This window comes from Eriocheir sinensis, chromosome 8, assembly GCF_024679095.1.
Source record: "Eriocheir sinensis breed Jianghai 21 chromosome 8, ASM2467909v1, whole genome shotgun sequence".
Taxonomy (NCBI): Eukaryota; Metazoa; Arthropoda; class Malacostraca; order Decapoda; family Varunidae; genus Eriocheir; species Eriocheir sinensis.
In genome coordinates, this window is record NC_066516.1 from 8,298,672 (window position 1) to 8,317,248 (window position 18,577).

The 18,577-nt window shown below is 40.7% G+C and overlaps 1 protein-coding gene across 1 annotated transcript; it reads right to left on the reverse strand.

Moving 5' to 3' along the window:
- Window positions 1–237: 237 nt before the first annotated feature.
- LOC126995338 (clotting factor G beta subunit-like) lies at window positions 238–5,307 on the reverse strand. Its single transcript, XM_050854818.1, has 6 exons — window positions 5,280–5,307; window positions 4,955–5,058; window positions 4,147–4,311; window positions 3,920–4,019; window positions 3,639–3,808; window positions 238–2,519 (listed from the first exon to the last, which is right to left on the reverse strand). Exons 1-6 carry the CDS (start codon window positions 5,305–5,307, stop codon window positions 2,346–2,348), a joined length of 741 nt encoding a protein of 246 aa, XP_050710775.1. The 3' UTR covers window positions 238–2,345.
- Window positions 5,308–18,577: the final 13,270 nt, after the last annotated feature.

The window sequence follows — 18,577 nt, forward strand, 5'->3', positions numbered from 1 at the left end:
CGCCACCCCATGATGAATATCTCGCATTAAACAGTTGTAGATGTTGGAATAATTACTTGGATGTAATGGGGCATCGTCACTGTGTTCATCAGCAACACATGTAAAAATTATTCTAATTTGGAAAAATAATGGCCGATAAAGGCGTTTGCAAATTTCAATAGCCTATTTCTCAAATACCTTAATTTTGTGAAATAAATATTTGTAGAAAATCCAAAATAAAGTATATTTACTTGAAAACAGGTGTATTTATTGATAATGATAATGAGGGGACAAATAAGTGTACGGAAGACCGCTACAGCATTTTCAATAAATGTCCGGCATGATGTCATAAATTTGATGTCGCACATGAAACATGTCTCTGTGCATACGCAGTAAAGGGAAACATGCCCAGAACATATCCTGAAAATTGTAAGTCTTAAATGAAAAAACTTTTTTTTTGGTTCTTTTTCTTTTTGACCTCGGTACCTCCTGAAGGGGAAAACAATGAATAAAATATCCCGCTAAGTGCTGCTTCATTAAGAAAAAAATCATCTGTGTAGCCAAAAGAGGGCGCCAAAATTCGCGAGGTGTATTAATGCTTCCCTATTGGAAGATATCAAGTCGTAGGCAGGAGAAAATACTGACCAAGGAAGACAGTTCCAGAGTGTACCAGCAAAAGTGATAAGAAAATAAAGATATTGGTTAACTCTTTCATAAAGCATGCATAAGATACCATAAGGATGAACTAGAGTAGAATGTTGTGTGCAGCGTTGCCTCAGGAGGGAGAAGGATTTCAGTTTGGAAGTTCAGAAAAGTAGTCACCAAGAAAATATCTATATGATATAGAAAGAGAGGCAACACAGCGGCGGAATCTAAGATATAGAATACTGTCAATAAGAGGAGAGCTGGTGAGGCAAAAAAAAAAAATCTTATTCTGTCCAAAATGGTTGGGTGTGTGGAACTTCTATACATGTGATGCATAGTTCATACGAGGGCGGACAAGCCCTTGTAATCTGGGAGGGGGAAAACACTGGTGTGGTGGCAAACGATACGGCCGAGAAAGCCAACTTAGCAAGAGATGAGATATGAAGTTGACAGTTAGGATTTTGAGTTAAGGATAGACCGAGGATGTTTCGTATAGAAGAAGGGACAGCTGAGTGTTATCGAAGAACAGGGGTAAGTAATTGGTAGGTTGCGTCCGAGTTTTCAGGTGGAGAAATTGAGGTTAAAAAGCATTGAAGGACAACTAGCTCCTTCTGCCCCATTCAGAATTTATAGCAAGGTCAGAGGTTAGCGGTTTGTAGCGCTAATTCTTCCTGGTATGGGATTGTGTTAAAAGATGTTGAGTAATGCTAAATACCTAGCCATCGTTGCAGTGCATAGAAGTTTGTTTTGGAAAGGTTATTAAGGAATTGGGTGGAAGATAGAGTCCTATAGAATATTACTGTTGATAGGTTTAGGAGTAGCCCAGTGACCGTCTACCACAGCAAAGACAGATTGGCATGAAAGGAGATTGCAGATAAAAGTTCAGAAAAAAAGGAATAGAATTCGTATAGGATGCCAGTTTTGAGAGAGCAAAGATTTGTTGCAAACTCAGTCAAAAGCTTTCGGGATACCTTAGACAAAAGCAAAAGTTTCATTAAAACGAGCAAGAAAGGATTCCAAGAATCAATTAGGGAAATAAGGCGATCAGCAGTAGAACGCCCTTTGCAAAATTTCCACTAGTAACAAAAACAAGGTTAAAAATTGATAGATACTCAAGAACGTTACTGTTAAGATTTTTCAAAAGCTTTAGACAGACAAGAAAGCAAAGCTACAGGACGATGTTTAAGGGATTTCAACGGTCGCTCTTTTTAGGCACAGGTTGTATTTAGGCGTATTTCTGGCAGGTAGGAAAAACAGATGTTGAAATACTGAGACGAAAGAGTTTGATCAAGCAGGGTGTAAGCAATGAGGCAGCTTTTAAGGACAATAGGAGGCACTCCCTGCAGCGGGTCCACAAGCCATCTGAGGATCAAGGTCAAGGAGGGATTAGAAAACCTGTTTTAATTTAATAATAGGCATAATGAAGTCAATGGGAGGAAGAAAAAGAGGAATATGCCCTGAATCGTCCAGATTGTAATGTTCGAGAGATAGGTTTAAGCGATGAGTGCAACTTTAAAGATAGCTTTGACAACTGTTGAGCCATCAGAGCCAATGAGAGGGAAGTCTGTGGAAAAATATGGGTTTTCAAGATTTTTTTTTTTTTTTCTTTTAATGAAAGAGGTTTTGGTAACACGTAAAACATTTGTCACGATTCAGGGCAGAAATCGGTATCTGTTAAATCTTTGAAGCCTCTCCTTGCTCCACACTGCTGTCTGGCGCCATCACTGAGTGCCGAACGCGACCTTCTTGATCCAGGCTAGGTAGGGCGGGTTTCGCAGGTTGGCGTACAGGCCGGGGTAGTCCTTGTGGCCACAGCCGTAGCCTTTCGATACAATGGCCGCCAACACAAAACGTCCACTGGTGTCTTGAGATACCAGAGGTCCCCCGGAGTCACCCTGAAAGAGGAAGAACAAGAGGGTGAGAGTGTTACGAACTTACGAGTGGAGTCCCACAAGGGTCGGTGCTGGGTCCGCTGCTTTTTATCATTTACATCAATGATTTGGACACGGGAATTAGTAGTGACGTCAGTAAGTTCGCGGATGACACCAAGATCGGTTGAGTAATCCAATCAGACCAGGACGCTAGCGTTCTCCAGGATGAGCTTGACAGACTATTATGATTGGGCGGGTAAGTGGCAGATGGAATTCAATGTCGGGAAGTGTAGTATTCTGAGTATAGGTAGAAATAATCCCTCACACAATTACTCCTTAAATGACACTCCTCTAAGCAGGTAAGGGTACGAAAGAGACTTAGGAGTCCTAGTGAGCGCTGACCTCCGTCCTGGGGCTCAATGCATTCAGGCTAAAAATCGTGCAAACAGGGTCCTGGATTTCGTCTCAAGGAGCGTAAGCAATAGGAGCGCTGAAGTCATCCTCAAACTTTTCTTATAACTAATTAGACCTCATCTCGATTACGCGGCTCAGTTCTGGTCACCCTATTATAGAATGGATATCAAGATGTTAGAATCTGTACAGAGAAGGATGAAAGAAATTATTCAAGGGGTGAGAAACCTGCCTTATGAGGATAGACTGAAACATTTAAGCTAAACTTTCTAGAAAGGCGAAGGTTACGAGGAAACTTGATCGAGGTTTATAAATGGAGGAAGAGTTTTAATAAGGGGGATGTAAATAGAGTTTTGGATGTAAAAGAGACAGGCAGGACACGTTGCAACGGTTTTAAGCAAGATAAATTTAGATTCAACAAAAACATAGGTAACCTATACTCAGAATGGGTTTACCAATAGAGGGGTGGATGAGTGGAACAGGCTTGGTAGTCATGTCGTGGGTGCCAATACCTTAGATACATTCAAGAAGAGGTTGGATAAATTCATGAATAGTGAGGTTAGGTGGGGTTAGGTTTACAGGAACTGCCTTGTATAGGCCAACCGGCCTCTTGCAGACTCCTAACGTTCTTATGTTTTTATTTTCTTATGTGATGGGAGCTGCACCGCCTGCCTCCTACCCCGGTTGGCCATCGCCTTAGAATACACGTTGAGCGACTAATGATGACAGTACCTGGCAAGCGTCCCGGCCTCCGGCAGGGTCTCCGGCACACAAGATGTCCTCTCCGATGCCTCGTGGCCAGCTGGATGTATAATGGGGCAAGTTGGAGTAGCTGCTGTTACACTGGGATGACTGGAACACTGTCACGTTAACTTCCTGCAGAATAGCGCTTGGGAATCCACCTGCAAAATAGACCATTAGATGAGTCTCCGTTTAGTTTTCAGTTATATATGTTTTCACTGTGTGATGTTTTACGAAACAAAAATGATAACAGTAAATGAAATAAAACTGACGAAACTGAGTATCGCCCCAGCCTGTCAGCGTTGCCAGTTGGCCAGTGATATCCTTGTCGCTCTCCCTCCCCCAGGGCAGGCACACGGGGCTGATGTACTCCTGAAACCCATAGATAACAAATGAAAAAATGTCGTCTTCTACTCTGCTCAAAATGATGAGATATTTTTTTGTTATATTCAGCGAACATTCTGCGTGATCGCAGGTAAACAACTCTAAGCAGACTGACCTTCAAGGGGACCCTTGTGGCCAGCCTGATGAGGGCCAGGTCGTGGTAGGCCACAGGATAGTTGTAGTCTGGGTATTGCACACTCTCTACCACGCCATAGTCCTCGTGCTCCGCAGAGTCATAATCGTCATTGTAGTTATGTTCACCAAGACGCACAATCTCAACCTTGCTGGAAAATATTGATAGGTTTGGGCGTCTACTTAGATATAAGTACTAAACCTACATTTTTATTCTAATCGGTTTTGTATTTTTCGAGTTCTAGCTTTACCACTCCTGAACTTTTATAATTAACAATAAAATTTGCCGATATGTTAGCATTTTAAATTAAACTTCTCTCGCTGTCCAGTTTTTGGCAGTTCTGAACAAGTTTCCATAACCTGGCCTTGAGGCCGCGATAGAGCTGTGCACGGACCTTTGGCGGCTCAGCACTCGAGTCAGCAGCAAGGCACGCTGGACCATGACAATATGGATAGATAGATAGACAAATAGATAGACAGATGGATGGATAGATAAAGAGAGAGAAAAAAAATGGGTGTGTATTTATGTGTCTTTCTTATTTATTTATATACACCTGGCTACACTTTAATTGTCGCTAAAGCAGAAATACAAAGCCTTGAGGGGATGCGATTTGATGTAATTTCATTTAGGTTTAAGAGAACTTAATTGTCAAAAATGCTAAAAAAAAATCAGCTGCCTTTGGGATTTGACCCTGGCAACGTGAAGTGTTTGGAGTTTGCAAGTCAAAGGCAGCCTCTCTTTCTTGTTCATAACGTTATTTCTTAAGAACTAAATGAAACTTTTTACTCACTCGCGCACGAGACAGTGCGAGGCGGTGATTATCCACTGCTCGTTGATCAGCGCCCCGCCGCAGAACCACTTGATCCCCTGACCGTCGCGGCGTCCAAGCAGAGCCTGTTAAACACAGCAACGCGAGAACACTTTATTCAGATCATAATCTTTACGTATGTAATTATTTTTATTTAATTTGCGTCCATAAGCTTAGGCCACTAAAACGTACCATCCAAGGCCAAGCATCCTTCAATGCATTAACACCGCCTATTGCTGCCTGGACCCCTTCGGGAAGACTTTCATCAAGCTTCTTTGTTTCTTCTTCCAGTAATCCAGGTGGAAACCCAGGAATTTCTCCTGGCCACGGTTCATCGCCCTCTGTACCAGGAGGAAGCTGAGATTCTTCGGGGCGAAGAATATCTCCTGGCCATAATTCTATACTCAAAAAGTATTTATTTTTGGGGTTTATGCCACACTCTGAAAAGAGAATGGTAGTTGCACTGCTATTGATATACTGTCCATGAAAGGCGACATGCATTTCATATTTCAAATCATTTTCCGGCACCACATGTCTGATTTTCGGCGTCATGGTACAAATTCAAGTTGTCAATAATATTATCGTTGATCAAGGTTCATAATTGTTAAACATGTTATACACTCATATGGATGTACACATCAGCGATTAAATGGTTTGGGAACCACTTACGGAATGCCGTTCTGGGGGCGGAGATGTCGGTGAAGGGCTGGTTTGTGTTACCTGGAAAGGAGAGAGAGATTATCCCTGCTCTCAGTTGACCCGTTAGCCATGTACTAACGTTGTGCAACGTTACGCAACGAAGCTGACAAGTTGCGTCAAGATACCGGTGATAGACACACGGCCCGAGTTGTTGTGTGGAGAGTTGTGCGCACACACACACACACACACACACACACACACACACATATATATATATATATATATATATATATATATATATATATATATATATATCTATATATATATATATATATATATATATATGTAGCCACACACACACACACACGTATATACATACGGAGTATGGCGGCACCCCTGTATGCTCCCCATTTGATAGTTAGTTACTAGCACATGAGCATGCTCGTCGTCCGCCTCACACTTACCGGGCTTTGCGTCGCAGCAGAGGAGGAACCTGGAGTCCTTTATGCCGCACTTGCGTGGCTCTCCGAGGCTGGGCGAGTGTTCGCAGGATACGGAACACGTCCCCGAGCCGCCAGTGTTCGTTCTGCAGCCGTCACCTTCGGTATGGTCCAGTTGGCCGGGGAATATAAAGGTCCCAGCCTCTGAAGACAAGCGCACACCCTTTAATATACGGACAGTATAGCCTTATGGTAGTTTTTTTCTATGTAGAAAAAAATACAGTGCTAGGCAGATGTTGCCAAGGAACGTGTTTCCGAGTTATGATAATCTGGTGAGGCGCATAATTACTTTGATGATAGAATTTTGCCTAATCGCTATTTTGTGTGTTGTAACTTTTTCCATTTCGTAATGGAAGGATCGGTACATCTGAAATAAAACTTTCTTCCTCTCTCAAGTAAGTTCATGATTATATGTTTTTATATGAAACTTTCATTTTAGTAATTTTCTTAAAGAATATATGCAAACTTTTTCTATGCTGATTTAGTTCACCTGTGATACAAATAACTCTGCAGTGATGTCCAATTACCATTCTGGTATTAAGTAGAATTAAATGACTGATGTACAGTACAGACACATTTAGTCATGGCCAGAAGGTAGAAAGTTCTGAATGGTCAATTTTGTGGGCGCGAGAGCAAGAGATATCGTTGCGTAACGCATCATAGAAAGGGAGAACAGAAAAGAGATTAATGTCAGTAACCTCAGAAACCTGCGATTCAGTTTGAAGAAAAGGTTAAGTTTTGAGAAGAGATGGTGCTGCACGGAGACAGCGAATGTTGCAGAAGTTAATAAAGAGGAAGATGGAGGAGATAACAAAACACATCTTTGGGTCGTCAACAGAAATGAGACTCGACTTACGGACATTTCTGAACCCCTTCTCAGATGGGGACTCCGAGGCGATACAGTGGTCCAAGTTCGAACCCTGACCTTGGCAGTCGGTGCGTAGTTCACCCAGCTGTTCATCCTCCCTTTCGGGCTAGCTAGCCGATAAATGGGTACCTGGGGAACCCTGGAGAAGGTAAACTGCGATAACCTGGATGTCACACTGGCTCAGTATCACGAGGTAATGGCTTTTCCGACCACATGTTCTAGCGGAGGAGAAAAGCACCGAGATATAGCTACAGCGTATGCCTCCAACTTTTCCTTTACCTTTAGAGCATACTGAACTATTTTCTAGTGTTCAGTAACATAAAGAGAATACGGAAAGTGAGGACACGGAAGGGTACTGATTGGCTTGCAGTACCCTGGGAGTGCCTTGCGCCCAATGCGGCACGTGTCTAGCTTGTGTATTCACTTATTGTGAAGAACAGCTTCTTATTAATATTTTTTTCTCGTACGAAGAGCTGTTTCACCTGAGAACATCTCCAGGCCCTCAACAAGGCGTCCGGAGCCTGCAGACTTACCCGCCACCTCGGCAACGAAGAAGAGTAGAGTCAGCACGCACCCCTGCTGCATCCTGACCCTACGCAAGCTGCCTCGCCACTGGTATCTTCTTAGCACTTTCATTTCCTCAGGCGTCACGCAGTGTTGCCATTGCTACCCACCAGAGTTGCATAATACGTTTGGTACTCCAGTGCAAGTGCCATGCCATTGCTGTTGTAATAGCAAGAAGAGTAAGAGAGACAATGACACATTCTCTCAAGTGTTTTATCCTGCCTGTCATTTCAGCAGATTTTGCTCTTCATGATCACCTGGCACCCAACGTCCTCTTTCGCTTTCCAGGCAGGATCACAGCTCAAGGTTACCTTCTCACACTGAATACAAAGATGTCAACTGCAGTAACAGCAACATTATTAGTATTAGTAGTATTAGTAGTGGTATTTTTATTATTAGCGTGATTAGTAGTTATAATATTATTATTATTATTATTATTATTATTATTATTATTATTATTATTATTATTATTATTGTTATTATTATTATTATTATTATTATTATTATTATTATTTGATAGCAGGGGTAGTAGTAGTAGTTGACTAGTTGTAGTAGTAGTAGTAGTAGTAGGTGTAGTAGTAGTAGTCCACTTCTCCGACCACTGGAAAATGCCGTCAAGAATGTATTCTTGCCGGCGCTGGTGAAATCTCATGCTTTGGGGGAGGAGGAGAGGGATATGCTTGCACTTCCCCCAAGACTGGGTGGGATGGGGATCACCAACGCTGAGAAGCTGGCAGGTAAGGAGAACCAAAACTCCATCAGCCTTACCAGGTCACTCATCAACAGGATCATCGCTCAGGAGGCAGAGGGCGAGATAGACCAAACAGAAATAAGAGATATTAAAAGAAAAATCTCAGAAGAAAGGCAACAGGCCCAAAAAGACGAGCTGGACCGTCTTATACACCACCTGTCCACAGAAATGGGTAGAAAAATACACACAGCACAGGAGGCAGGCGCCTCTAACTGGCTAACGTAATTACCAATCAGAGCAAAGGGCTTCAGCCTCAACAAACAAGAATTTGTCGACGCCATTGCTCTGAGATATGGCTGGCCGATTGAGGGACTGCCTGATCTCTGTGCATGTGGATCACCAAATGATGTCACCCATACCATGACATGTAAAAAAGGAGGCTTCGTCTGTATTCGACACGATGAAGTGAGGGATCTGACAGCCAGCATGCTCGGGGAGGTATGCCAAGACGTCACTACCGAGCCGGCACTGCTTCCCCTGGACGGTGAACACAGCCAATACCTCACAGGAGGCACGGGTTGATGTAAGTGCCCGCGGATTCTGGGTGCGCGGACAGCGGGCGTTCATGGACATCCGCATATTCGACCCGATGGCTGCCTGTCACCGTGAGCTGCCCCTGCAAGCCGCCCACCACAGGAACGAGCAGGAGAAGACAAGGGCATACGGTGAAAGAATCCAACATGTGGATCAGGGCAGCTTCACCCCCCTCGTCTTCACCACATCCGGCGGGATGGGTCCCAGGGCCCAATGCTTCTACGCACGCCTCGCGGAACTAATCTCAGAAAAGAAGCATCAGCCAAGGAGTCACGTTGTCGCCTGGATGAGGTGTCGCCTCTCGTTCTCCCTGCTCAGGTCGGCCATCCTATGTCTCAGGGGCACCAGACACTCTGGCCCAAAAGCCACCAACATCTCCAATATGGACTATGAAGCCACAGTGGTGGAGAGTGACATTAGGGTGGGTCGGGAGTGACTTGAGTAGGGAAGGAAAGGGGTATCTAGACGTAATAGATGATAGGTGATTTAGTGTCAGGTAGTATTAGTGATATGGTTGGATGCCACAGTCATTAGCGAACAGAGTTGGGGCTAATGACCTCCAAGCTATGGAGCCCTCCATGATTATGTGTCGGGAAAATAAACATGGGTGGAGGTATCATTTATGTAGTAAGTGAATTTAAAAAAAAAAAAAAAGGTGTAGTAGTAGTAGTAGTATCATGGTTAATAGCAGTAGTAGTAGCAGTAGAAGCCGTCGTCGTCGTCGTCGTTGACTTAGGAGTAGTAGTAGTAGTAGTAGTAGTAGTAGTAGTATCATGGTTAATAGCAGAAGTAGTTGCAGTAGAAGCCGTCGTTGTCGTCCTCGTCGTCGTCGTCGTAGTAGTAGTAGTAGTAGTAGTAGTAGTAGTAGTAGTAATAGTAGTAATAGCAGTAGTAGTAGTAGCAGCAGCAATAGTACTTCTGAGTCTTTTTCGACAGTTATTTTTCTCTCTCATATGCTGTCCATATCAAGAGGTCTTGTCTTCGCTTCGGCTTCGGTTTGGCTTTGGCTTCGTGTGGAATATGCATTTTATAGTAAGTAAGTAAGTAAGTAAGTAAATATTTATTGCCTTTAAAATATAAGAATATTGTTAAAACATAACATAAAACATGGCAATGGCACAGCCTGTCAAGCCGAAGCTTCCCGCCAGACATGGAATTATATTATTTTATTTAATGTTTACATTGGCACAAAATTGGTACCTAATATATTATTAACTAACGTATAGAACAATAAGAATAATTATAATAATATGTTGCTGAGAATAACAATAACAATATCAGTTATAATAATAATAATAATAATAATAATAATAATAATAATAATAATAATAATAATAATAATATTAATAGACTTGTGAAACTAAGTTCATACCACACACTACATTTGATTACTACTTTGACAATTATATAAATAAGTTTTCACAGATTTTTTAAAAATGGATAAATTTATATGATTGAGAAGAGTCTTAATATGTAGAGGCAATGAATTCCACATTTGGGGACCTGAGTATAATATACTGTGCTTAAAGAGAGAAGTTCTGAACTGTGGACATATGAGATTGATATCATTACCTCGAATGTTGTATGATGTGTGTACCAGTCTGAAAGGCTGACCTCCACAATACTGTGTAAGGCACTTGTAAATGCTTAACAATAAAAAATATTTATGAATATTTGGAAAACTAAGAAAATTTTGTGTATTAATTATATTTCGTGTTGACTCAAACCTACTCATATAGAATATACACCTAAAATTTTTATTTTGAGCTACTGATATTTTCTTAATGAAGGACTGCCAAGTACAGGCCCAGACTGATACACAATAGGTGAGATGGGGATAATAAAGTGTGTAATAAATACTAGTGAGGGACTCAGGTGTGAGATTATTGCGGACTCTGTATAAAATACCGCACATCCTTGCTAATTTATTTGTGACAAATGAAATATGTTAATTCCAATTCATATTCTCATCTATGTAAACACCCAAAAATTTTGTGAAATTTACTCTGTCTAATGTGTTTCCCTCTATGGTTATAGGAGGAATGTTATATTGCAATGAACGATTTTGAAAAAATATGTAATTAGTTTTTGCAATATTCAGACTCAATTCATTAATTTTAGTCCAATAATTATTTTTTTCTAGTTCTGTAACTAAATTTATATGAAGATCGTTAATGTTTACATTATTTAATAAAAGATTTGTATCGTCAGCATAAATCGTATATTTGAATTTAGAACTTACATTAACAATGTCGTTTACATAGATGAGAAAGAGTATCGGTCCTAATATTGACCCCTGCGGTACACCCTTGTTGATTGCCCTAAAAGAAGAATACGTGGCGTTGCAATATACAGCTTGTGACCTATTGGTTAAATAACTTTCAAATAGTTTTAAGGGAATACCTCTAACGCCATAGTGACTTAGCTTACTCAATAAAATTTTGTGATTCAATGTATCGAATGCCTTAGATAAATCTAGAAATATTCCAATTAAATAATGTTTCTTTTCTAAATACTGATATACATTAGATATGAACTGTAAAATAGCTGTTTCTGTGGAACGACCTGCCCTAAACCCATGCTGGTAGTCTGTGAGTAGATTATTGTTTTCAAAAAAATTTACAAGACGGGAAGTAATAACTTTTTCAAAACCTTGCTAAATGCTGGAAGTATTGAAATAGGTCTATAGTTTTTAATATCGGATCTACTTCCTGATTTAAGTAGTGGTCCAACTTTGGCTTTTTTAAGTGCATCCGGAAATATTCCAGTTTTTAACATCAGATTCACTATGTGTGTTAATGGAATGGATATATTATTAGCTGTGCGTTTCAAAACAATTGGGGAAATATCATCAAATCCGGAGGAAGAAGTTTTAAATGACGTAATATATTTTTCAATTTCTAAGTTTGTGGCAGGAAATAAATACATAGAAAAATTGGGAGAGTTGTGTAAATAATTTAAAAATTCATTACCTACAGTTTCTGCTGCTTGCTGACTTGCTTTCAAAAAATGTTCATTAAATTTATCTGGAATGTTATAACAAATTGATCGTAGCTCAATTTCACTGTTTTTACCATCTGTAGATCTACCTAATAAGTTATTTATTGACTTCCAGTGAGACTTAGGGTTGCCTTGGCTAGCTAATAGTTGGTCTTGGTGATACTTCTTCTTAGCTTCTTTTAAAAGTGACGGTGGTCTGTTTCTGAAAGTCCTATATTGCTCTCGAAAAGTTAAAGGCCATTTATATGCTAGTTTTTCAAGTCTATGTTTTTCTCTAATGTTCTTCTTTAATGCTGGAGTAATGTGTGGACTGCGATTATTTTTGTTACTAACTTTAATTGTTTTCTTAGGGAAGCAATTATCATAATTTGTTTTGAAATTGTTGTAAAATAGATTATAGGAGTTGTTAGGACATGTACAGTTTATGACATCAGACCAATCTGTGTGAGAAAGTGCAGCACCAAATGTGTCTAAAGCTTCCTGGGTGAACGTTCTTATCGTTATGAATGTGGGAGGAGATGGAATATTATTATATTTAAATAAAGATATCACTGGAAAATGATCAGTAATATCAGTTTTGATTACATAACTTCCTACGTTGTTCTCAACACATGTGGACCAAATGTGATCTATAAGGGTGGCGGATGTGGCCGTAACTCGTGTTGGCAGGGTTGTTAGTGGAAACAGGGAATAACTATACATTAAATTCATAAGGTCTTGAATGTTATCGTCATTATTATGTAATAAATTCATATTTAAATCTCCAAAAATAAATATTTCACTAGGATTTTTATCTTTTGCAGTAGTTAAAATTTCATTGAGAACATTAAGAAAATTATTCACATTACCTTGAGGAGGTCTATATATACATATAAATAAAAATATTTTACCATTAAATTTTACTTCCACTGCCACACTCTCAATAAATGTTTCCATTCGACTGAATTCAATTACTTTATGACCTGTGTACCTGTTCGAGACGTAAACAGCCACACCCCCACCATACCTGTTCCTGTTATTTGTGAACATTTCATATGCTGTCAAAGAATACAATGTAGAAATGCCTGCGTCGAGCCTGGTTTCAGTGAAACCAAGCACGTCATAAATTACATTGTCAGACAGTACAGTGTCTTTGAAATATTGGAAATTGGTGGATATGGATCTTACATTCAGTGTAAATAAATTAAAATCACTATTGTTACAAAGAGAAGATAAATTATCAAGAAAAATATATTCAGATTTAGGAAAGTTAATGTTTCTAGATCTTATATAAAACTGATTGACATCGATATCATTGTTATAATTGTTATCTTGCACACTTAAGGGATCAAAGCTTTCATAAATTTCTTGCCTGAATATTTCATCGAAATTAAAAATATCCATCAAATCTTCATCAGAAACATTATTAAAAGGAAACATGTAGTTATCTAGCGTAGTAGTAGTAGCAGTAATGGTAGTAGTAGCAGCAGTGGTAGAAGTAACAACAGTAGCTGAAGTAGTAGTAGTAGTAGTAGTAGTTGTAATAGTAATAGTAGTAGTAGTAGTAGTAGTGGTAGTAGCAGTAGTAGCAGTAGTAGTAGTAGTAGCAGTAGTAGTAATAGCAGCAGTAGTAACAGTAGTAGTAATAGCAGCAGTAGTAGTAGTAGTAGCAATAGTAGTAGTAGTAGTTGTAGCAATAGTAGTAGTAGTAGTAGTAGTAGTAGCAATAGTAGTAGTAGTAGTAGCAGTAGTGGTAGTAGCAATAGTAGTAGTAGCAGTAGCAGTAGTAGCAATAGCAGTAGTAGTAGCAGTAGTAGTAGTAGCAGTAGTAGTAGTAGTGGTAGTGGTAGTAGCAGTGATAGTAGTAAGAGTAATAGCAGTAGTAATAATAGTAGTAGTAGTAGTAGTAGTAGTAATAAAAGTAGTAGTAGTAAAAGTAGTAGTAGTAGTGATAGCAGTAATGGTAGCAGTAGTAGCAGTAATAGAAGCACCAACAGTAGTAGAAGTAGTATAGTAGTAGTAGTAGTAGTAGTAGTAGTAGTAGTAGTAGTAAGCGACAATAGTAGCAATAAGTAATATTAAGAGGTAGTAGTAATTGTATTGGTAGTAGTAAATTAATGGTAGAAGAAATATAAGTGAAGTAGAGGTAATGGTAATCCTTAAGTGTTAAGTAAAGGCCACAGGAATGACAATTGGTTGTACAATAACAATAAACAGTATTTTGGGTGACGTGAATGAAAACAAGAGTACTGGTATCATGCTAGTTAAATCGAAGTTGAAGAATGTTGAGTGACTTTACTTATCTACTTCTTCCTGCGTTCTCTCAGATTCTTCTGGGTACGTCCACCCATTATGTCCATTCCTCCTCCCATTTGAACACCTGTCTCAGTCGACATCCCGTCAGCACCAGCATGAGGCAGCAACGAGGAGGCACCGCCAGCACCACCACTAGGCACCTTCGGCAGAGCACCAGTCAGGGAAGTAGCAGTCTTCGAAGCACTAGTCTGGGAGTCTCCAGTCGCAGCAGAACTTACGCCTCCAGTGGTCCCAGTCCCAGCACTGTGGGCCGCCCCGCCCCCGCCAGAGCTGTAAGGAGTCGGACCAGCGACTCGATGTGTCGGGTCAGCTGCGATGGTTGAGAATGATGATTGTTGGCCAGTTTTTTCTTTGATGATCAATCGCGTGTGACGGAAGTACGCGATTTTACCTTCATCTCTCGCTTTCTTCAGTAGAGGTAGTTGCTTCATCTTGATTTCTTGAGAGGCAGGGCAGAGATCTTCACTGATGTAGATGCCGGTTCCTTTGAGTTTCTTTGCATTCCTAATGACTGTTTCTCGGTCGCTGTACTTCTCAAACCGTACAACGACTGGCCGGGGGCGGGATGGGTTGACCGGTCCCACCCTGTGAGCACGTTCGAGACTCACAGGGGGAAGCTCTAGATTATCGTTGATCATCTTTGACACTTTGGTGCTTGTGTTCTCCCATGTTTCACCCGCTTGTTCTTGGAGGCCAGTGATCCGTAGATTATTGCGTCTACTATAGTCCTCGTTGTAGTTGAGTCGCTGTACCGTCTCCGAGACTTTGGATTCAAGTCCTTCAATAATCACTTGTTTCTCATTTAGCGTTTTCTGAAGCACTTTGATGTTGTTCTTTAAGTCCACAATTTCGGCCTGTGAGAATTCTAGACTTTTGATCAGATCAGTCACTGTACCTTCAACCAACTCTGTACGCTTATTGAGCTGTTCCACCACCAAGTCCATGGCGGAACGAAAGGCCCGTTCTTGAGAGTCCAGGAGCACTTTCACTGCCTCAAGATCCATGACTGGTGGCTGAGGCAGAGTTGGAAGAATTGGAAGGCACGTCTGATCGCTGCAAAGGTGTGTGTGTGTGTGTAGGGAGGTGTGGGGGGGGATAGGCCTTACACACACAGTTCTACTTAACATATTGTGAACTGCCACCACTACTGTTACCATAACTAATAATAATAATAATAATAATAATAATAATAATAATAAAAATGTTAATGATAATAATAATAATTTTAATAATAATAATAATTATAATTATAATAATAGTAATATTAATAATGATAATAATAATAATAATAATAATAATAATAATAATAATAATAGTAATAATAATAATAATAATAATAATAATAATAATAATAATAATAATAATAATAATAATAATAGTAATAATAATAATAATAATAATAATAATAATAATAATAATAATAATAATAATAATAATAATAATAATAATAATAATAATAATAACAACAATCTGAATTTGTCTAACTTAAAACCATTGCTACGCGTCCTACCTGGTTCTTTAACTATCAAAATCTTATTGACATCCCCTTTATTAAAGCCCTTCATCCATTTATAGACTTCGATCAAGTCTCCTCGCAACCTTCGCCTATCTAGAGAGTGTAGATTTAAATGTTTCAGCCTGTCTTCATAAGGCAGGTTTCTTACCCCCTGAATCATCGTTGTCATCCTCCTCTGTACAGATTCTAACATCTTGATATCCATTCTATAGTAGGGGGACCAGAACTGAACTGCATAATCGAGATGAGGTCTAACTAGTGCTAAGTAAAGTTTGAGGATAACTTCAGCGCTCCTATTGCTTACGCTCCTTGAGATGAAACCAGGTACTCTACCCGATTTTTAGCCTGAATGCACTGAGCCCAAGGACGAAGGTCAGCGCTCACTAGGACTCCTAAGTCTCACTCACGCCCAGACCTGCTTAGAGGAGTGCCATTTAAGGAATAATTCTGTAAGGGGTTATTCCTACCTACACTCAGAATGCTACGCTTCCCGACATTGAATTCCATCTGCCACTTCCCCGCCCAATCATATAGTCTGTCAACCTCATCCTGGAGAACGCTAGCGTCCCTGTCTGTTTGGATTACTCTACCGATCTTGGTATCATATGCGAACTTGCTGACATCACTACTAAATCCTGTGTCCAAGTCATTGATGTAAATAATAAAGAGCAGAGGACCCAGCACCGACCCTTGTGGGACTCCACTCGTAACTCTGCCCCATTCAGATTTTTTACCATTGATTTGCACTCTCTGCTTCTTGCCACTAAGCCACGCCCTGATCCAGTTCAAAACTTTCCCATCTATGCCGTGAGCCTGTAATTTTAGTAATAGCCGGTGATGGGGAACTTTGTCGAACGCTTTACTTAAATCTAGATATAATATGACATAGTTTTCATCCCGGTCAACCGCCTCGATTACTTTAGTGTAGAAGGACAACAGGTTAGTAAGGCAAGACCTACCCTTCATGAATCCATGCTGTGAATCATGAATTAAATCATGCTTTTCTAGATGGTCCCGAATGCTCCCGGCTATAATTGACTGCAACATCTTTCCTACAACTGATGTTAAGCTAATTGGGCGATAATTTGAGGTGGCTGACTTGTCTCCCTTTTTGAAAATCGGCGTCACATTAGCTACTTTCCATTGACTGGGCACATACCCAGAATTTACCGACATCTTAAAGATATCGGTAAGCGGGCCACTGAGGACCTCCTTGCACTCTTTCAGCACCCTTGGGAATACTTCGTCTGGGCCCGGCGATTTGTTTTTCTTCAACCTACTAATCTCATCCTGGACTACTTGCCTAGTGATGATCACATCCCTCAACTTTTCGTTCTCTCCGCCCTCATATACCTGAACTCTCTCCGGAATGGTTGTTAGATTTTCCTGCTTGAAAACTGAAAGGAAAAAGTCATTCATCATTTGACTCATATCTTCTCCAATCTCAACGAGCTTGCCCGTGTTTGTTTTCAACGGTCCAATTCTGTCCCTTGTTTTCGTTCTGTACAATTTGAAGAAGCCCTTGGGATCGCTCATGGTCTCGTTGACTACCCTAATCTCATAATTTCTTTTTGCTAGGCGGGTGTTCTTCACCGACCTGGGTAGCTCAACATACCTACCCCTGAGGTGGGTTTCTCCGTTCTTTATTTTCCTATAAATTCCTCTCTTCAAGCCTATCTCATGCATGAGTCTGCGGGTCATCCATTTGGGGTCGTTATTTTCCTTCCTACGTGCTTGGTAAGGGATATGCTGTCTCTGACCCTCTGCAATTACTCTAACTAAATTATTGTAGGTCATTTCTACATGGTTCCCCTGTCTTTCCGGTTCCAGCCCTGAGATCTGTACCTCATCCAGCCCTAAAGTTCCCCAATATCCCTCCTCAAGGTGTCTTCTAAGCCCCTCATAATCAGCTCTTCTAAAGTCAGGCACCAACACAGGGTTGAGTTCGTGGGTCACCGCCCAGTCTAATTTAAACCTAATGTTTTTGTGATCACTGCCACCTAATTCTCCCCCAACATCTAGCTCGCTGACCATATTCTCGTTGTTAGTCAGGACTAAGTCTAAAATGTTGTTACCTCTGGTGAGCTCAGTCACTGTCTGCTTGAGAAAATTATCATGTATTACTTTCAGAAAATCCTCAGATTCTAGATCACCCACCACGCCTTCCCAGTCTATATTCCTATAGTTAAAATCCCCCATTATGCAGACATTTTTGCTCCTTCTCGCCCTGCCTACCTCTTGCAGTAATATATCAGTGTCCTGCCTGCTAAGGTTGGGTGGCCTGTAAAGAACCCCTAGATTTAGTTTGTCTTTCCCTTTGTGGACGTCCACCCAAACTGATTCCGAGTCGCCATTTGTTTGAACAAAGTTGTTAGCGAAATATTTAAGTGTGTCTTTCACATAAAGTGCCACCCCCCTCCCCTTTTTCCTTTCCTATCTTTGTGAAACATCTGATAACCATCTATTTCATACTCCGACATGAAGTTTTTGTTTGCAGTATCCACCCATGTTTCCGTGATAGCTATAATGTCGAATTTCTCGACACATGCTTTCCCCCTCAGTAGATCTATTTTGTTCCTGAGACTCCTACTGTTGGTGTAATAAGCCGTTAGCCCATCCTTTCTTACATCCTTTCGATTACTCATGCGCCCCCTAGTCCCAGTCTGCGATGCACAGCCACTGATGACAGGCCCACCCCCCTCGCCTACTCTAAAAAATCCTGTAGGGTGCTAAGTGATCGCTCAAGGGAGTCTGCGAGAACCTCCACCCCCTGGAGTGACAGGTACACCCCATCCTTGGCATACAAGGTGCCTTTATCGTAGAAGAGGTCCCAATTATCCAGGAAAAGCCAACCATTTCGCTTACAGTGGGCCGCCAGCCTGCTGTTTACTGCTAAGGCTCTGGAAAGCCATCCCTCACCTACCCCCGTCCTCAGCAA

Coding starts and splice junctions, on each gene's coding strand:
- LOC126995338 (XM_050854818.1), bottom strand. CDS start 5,307: ATGAACCGTGGCCAGGAGAAATTCCTGG. Junction 4,312..4,954: donor TCGCACTGTCTCGTGCGCGA/GTGAGTAAAAAG, acceptor TTTTCCAGCAAG/GTTGAGATTGTGCGTCTTGG. Junction 2,520..3,638: donor GAGGCCGGGACGCTTGCCAG/GTACTGTCATCA, acceptor TTCCTCTTTCAG/GGTGACTCCGGGGGACCTCT.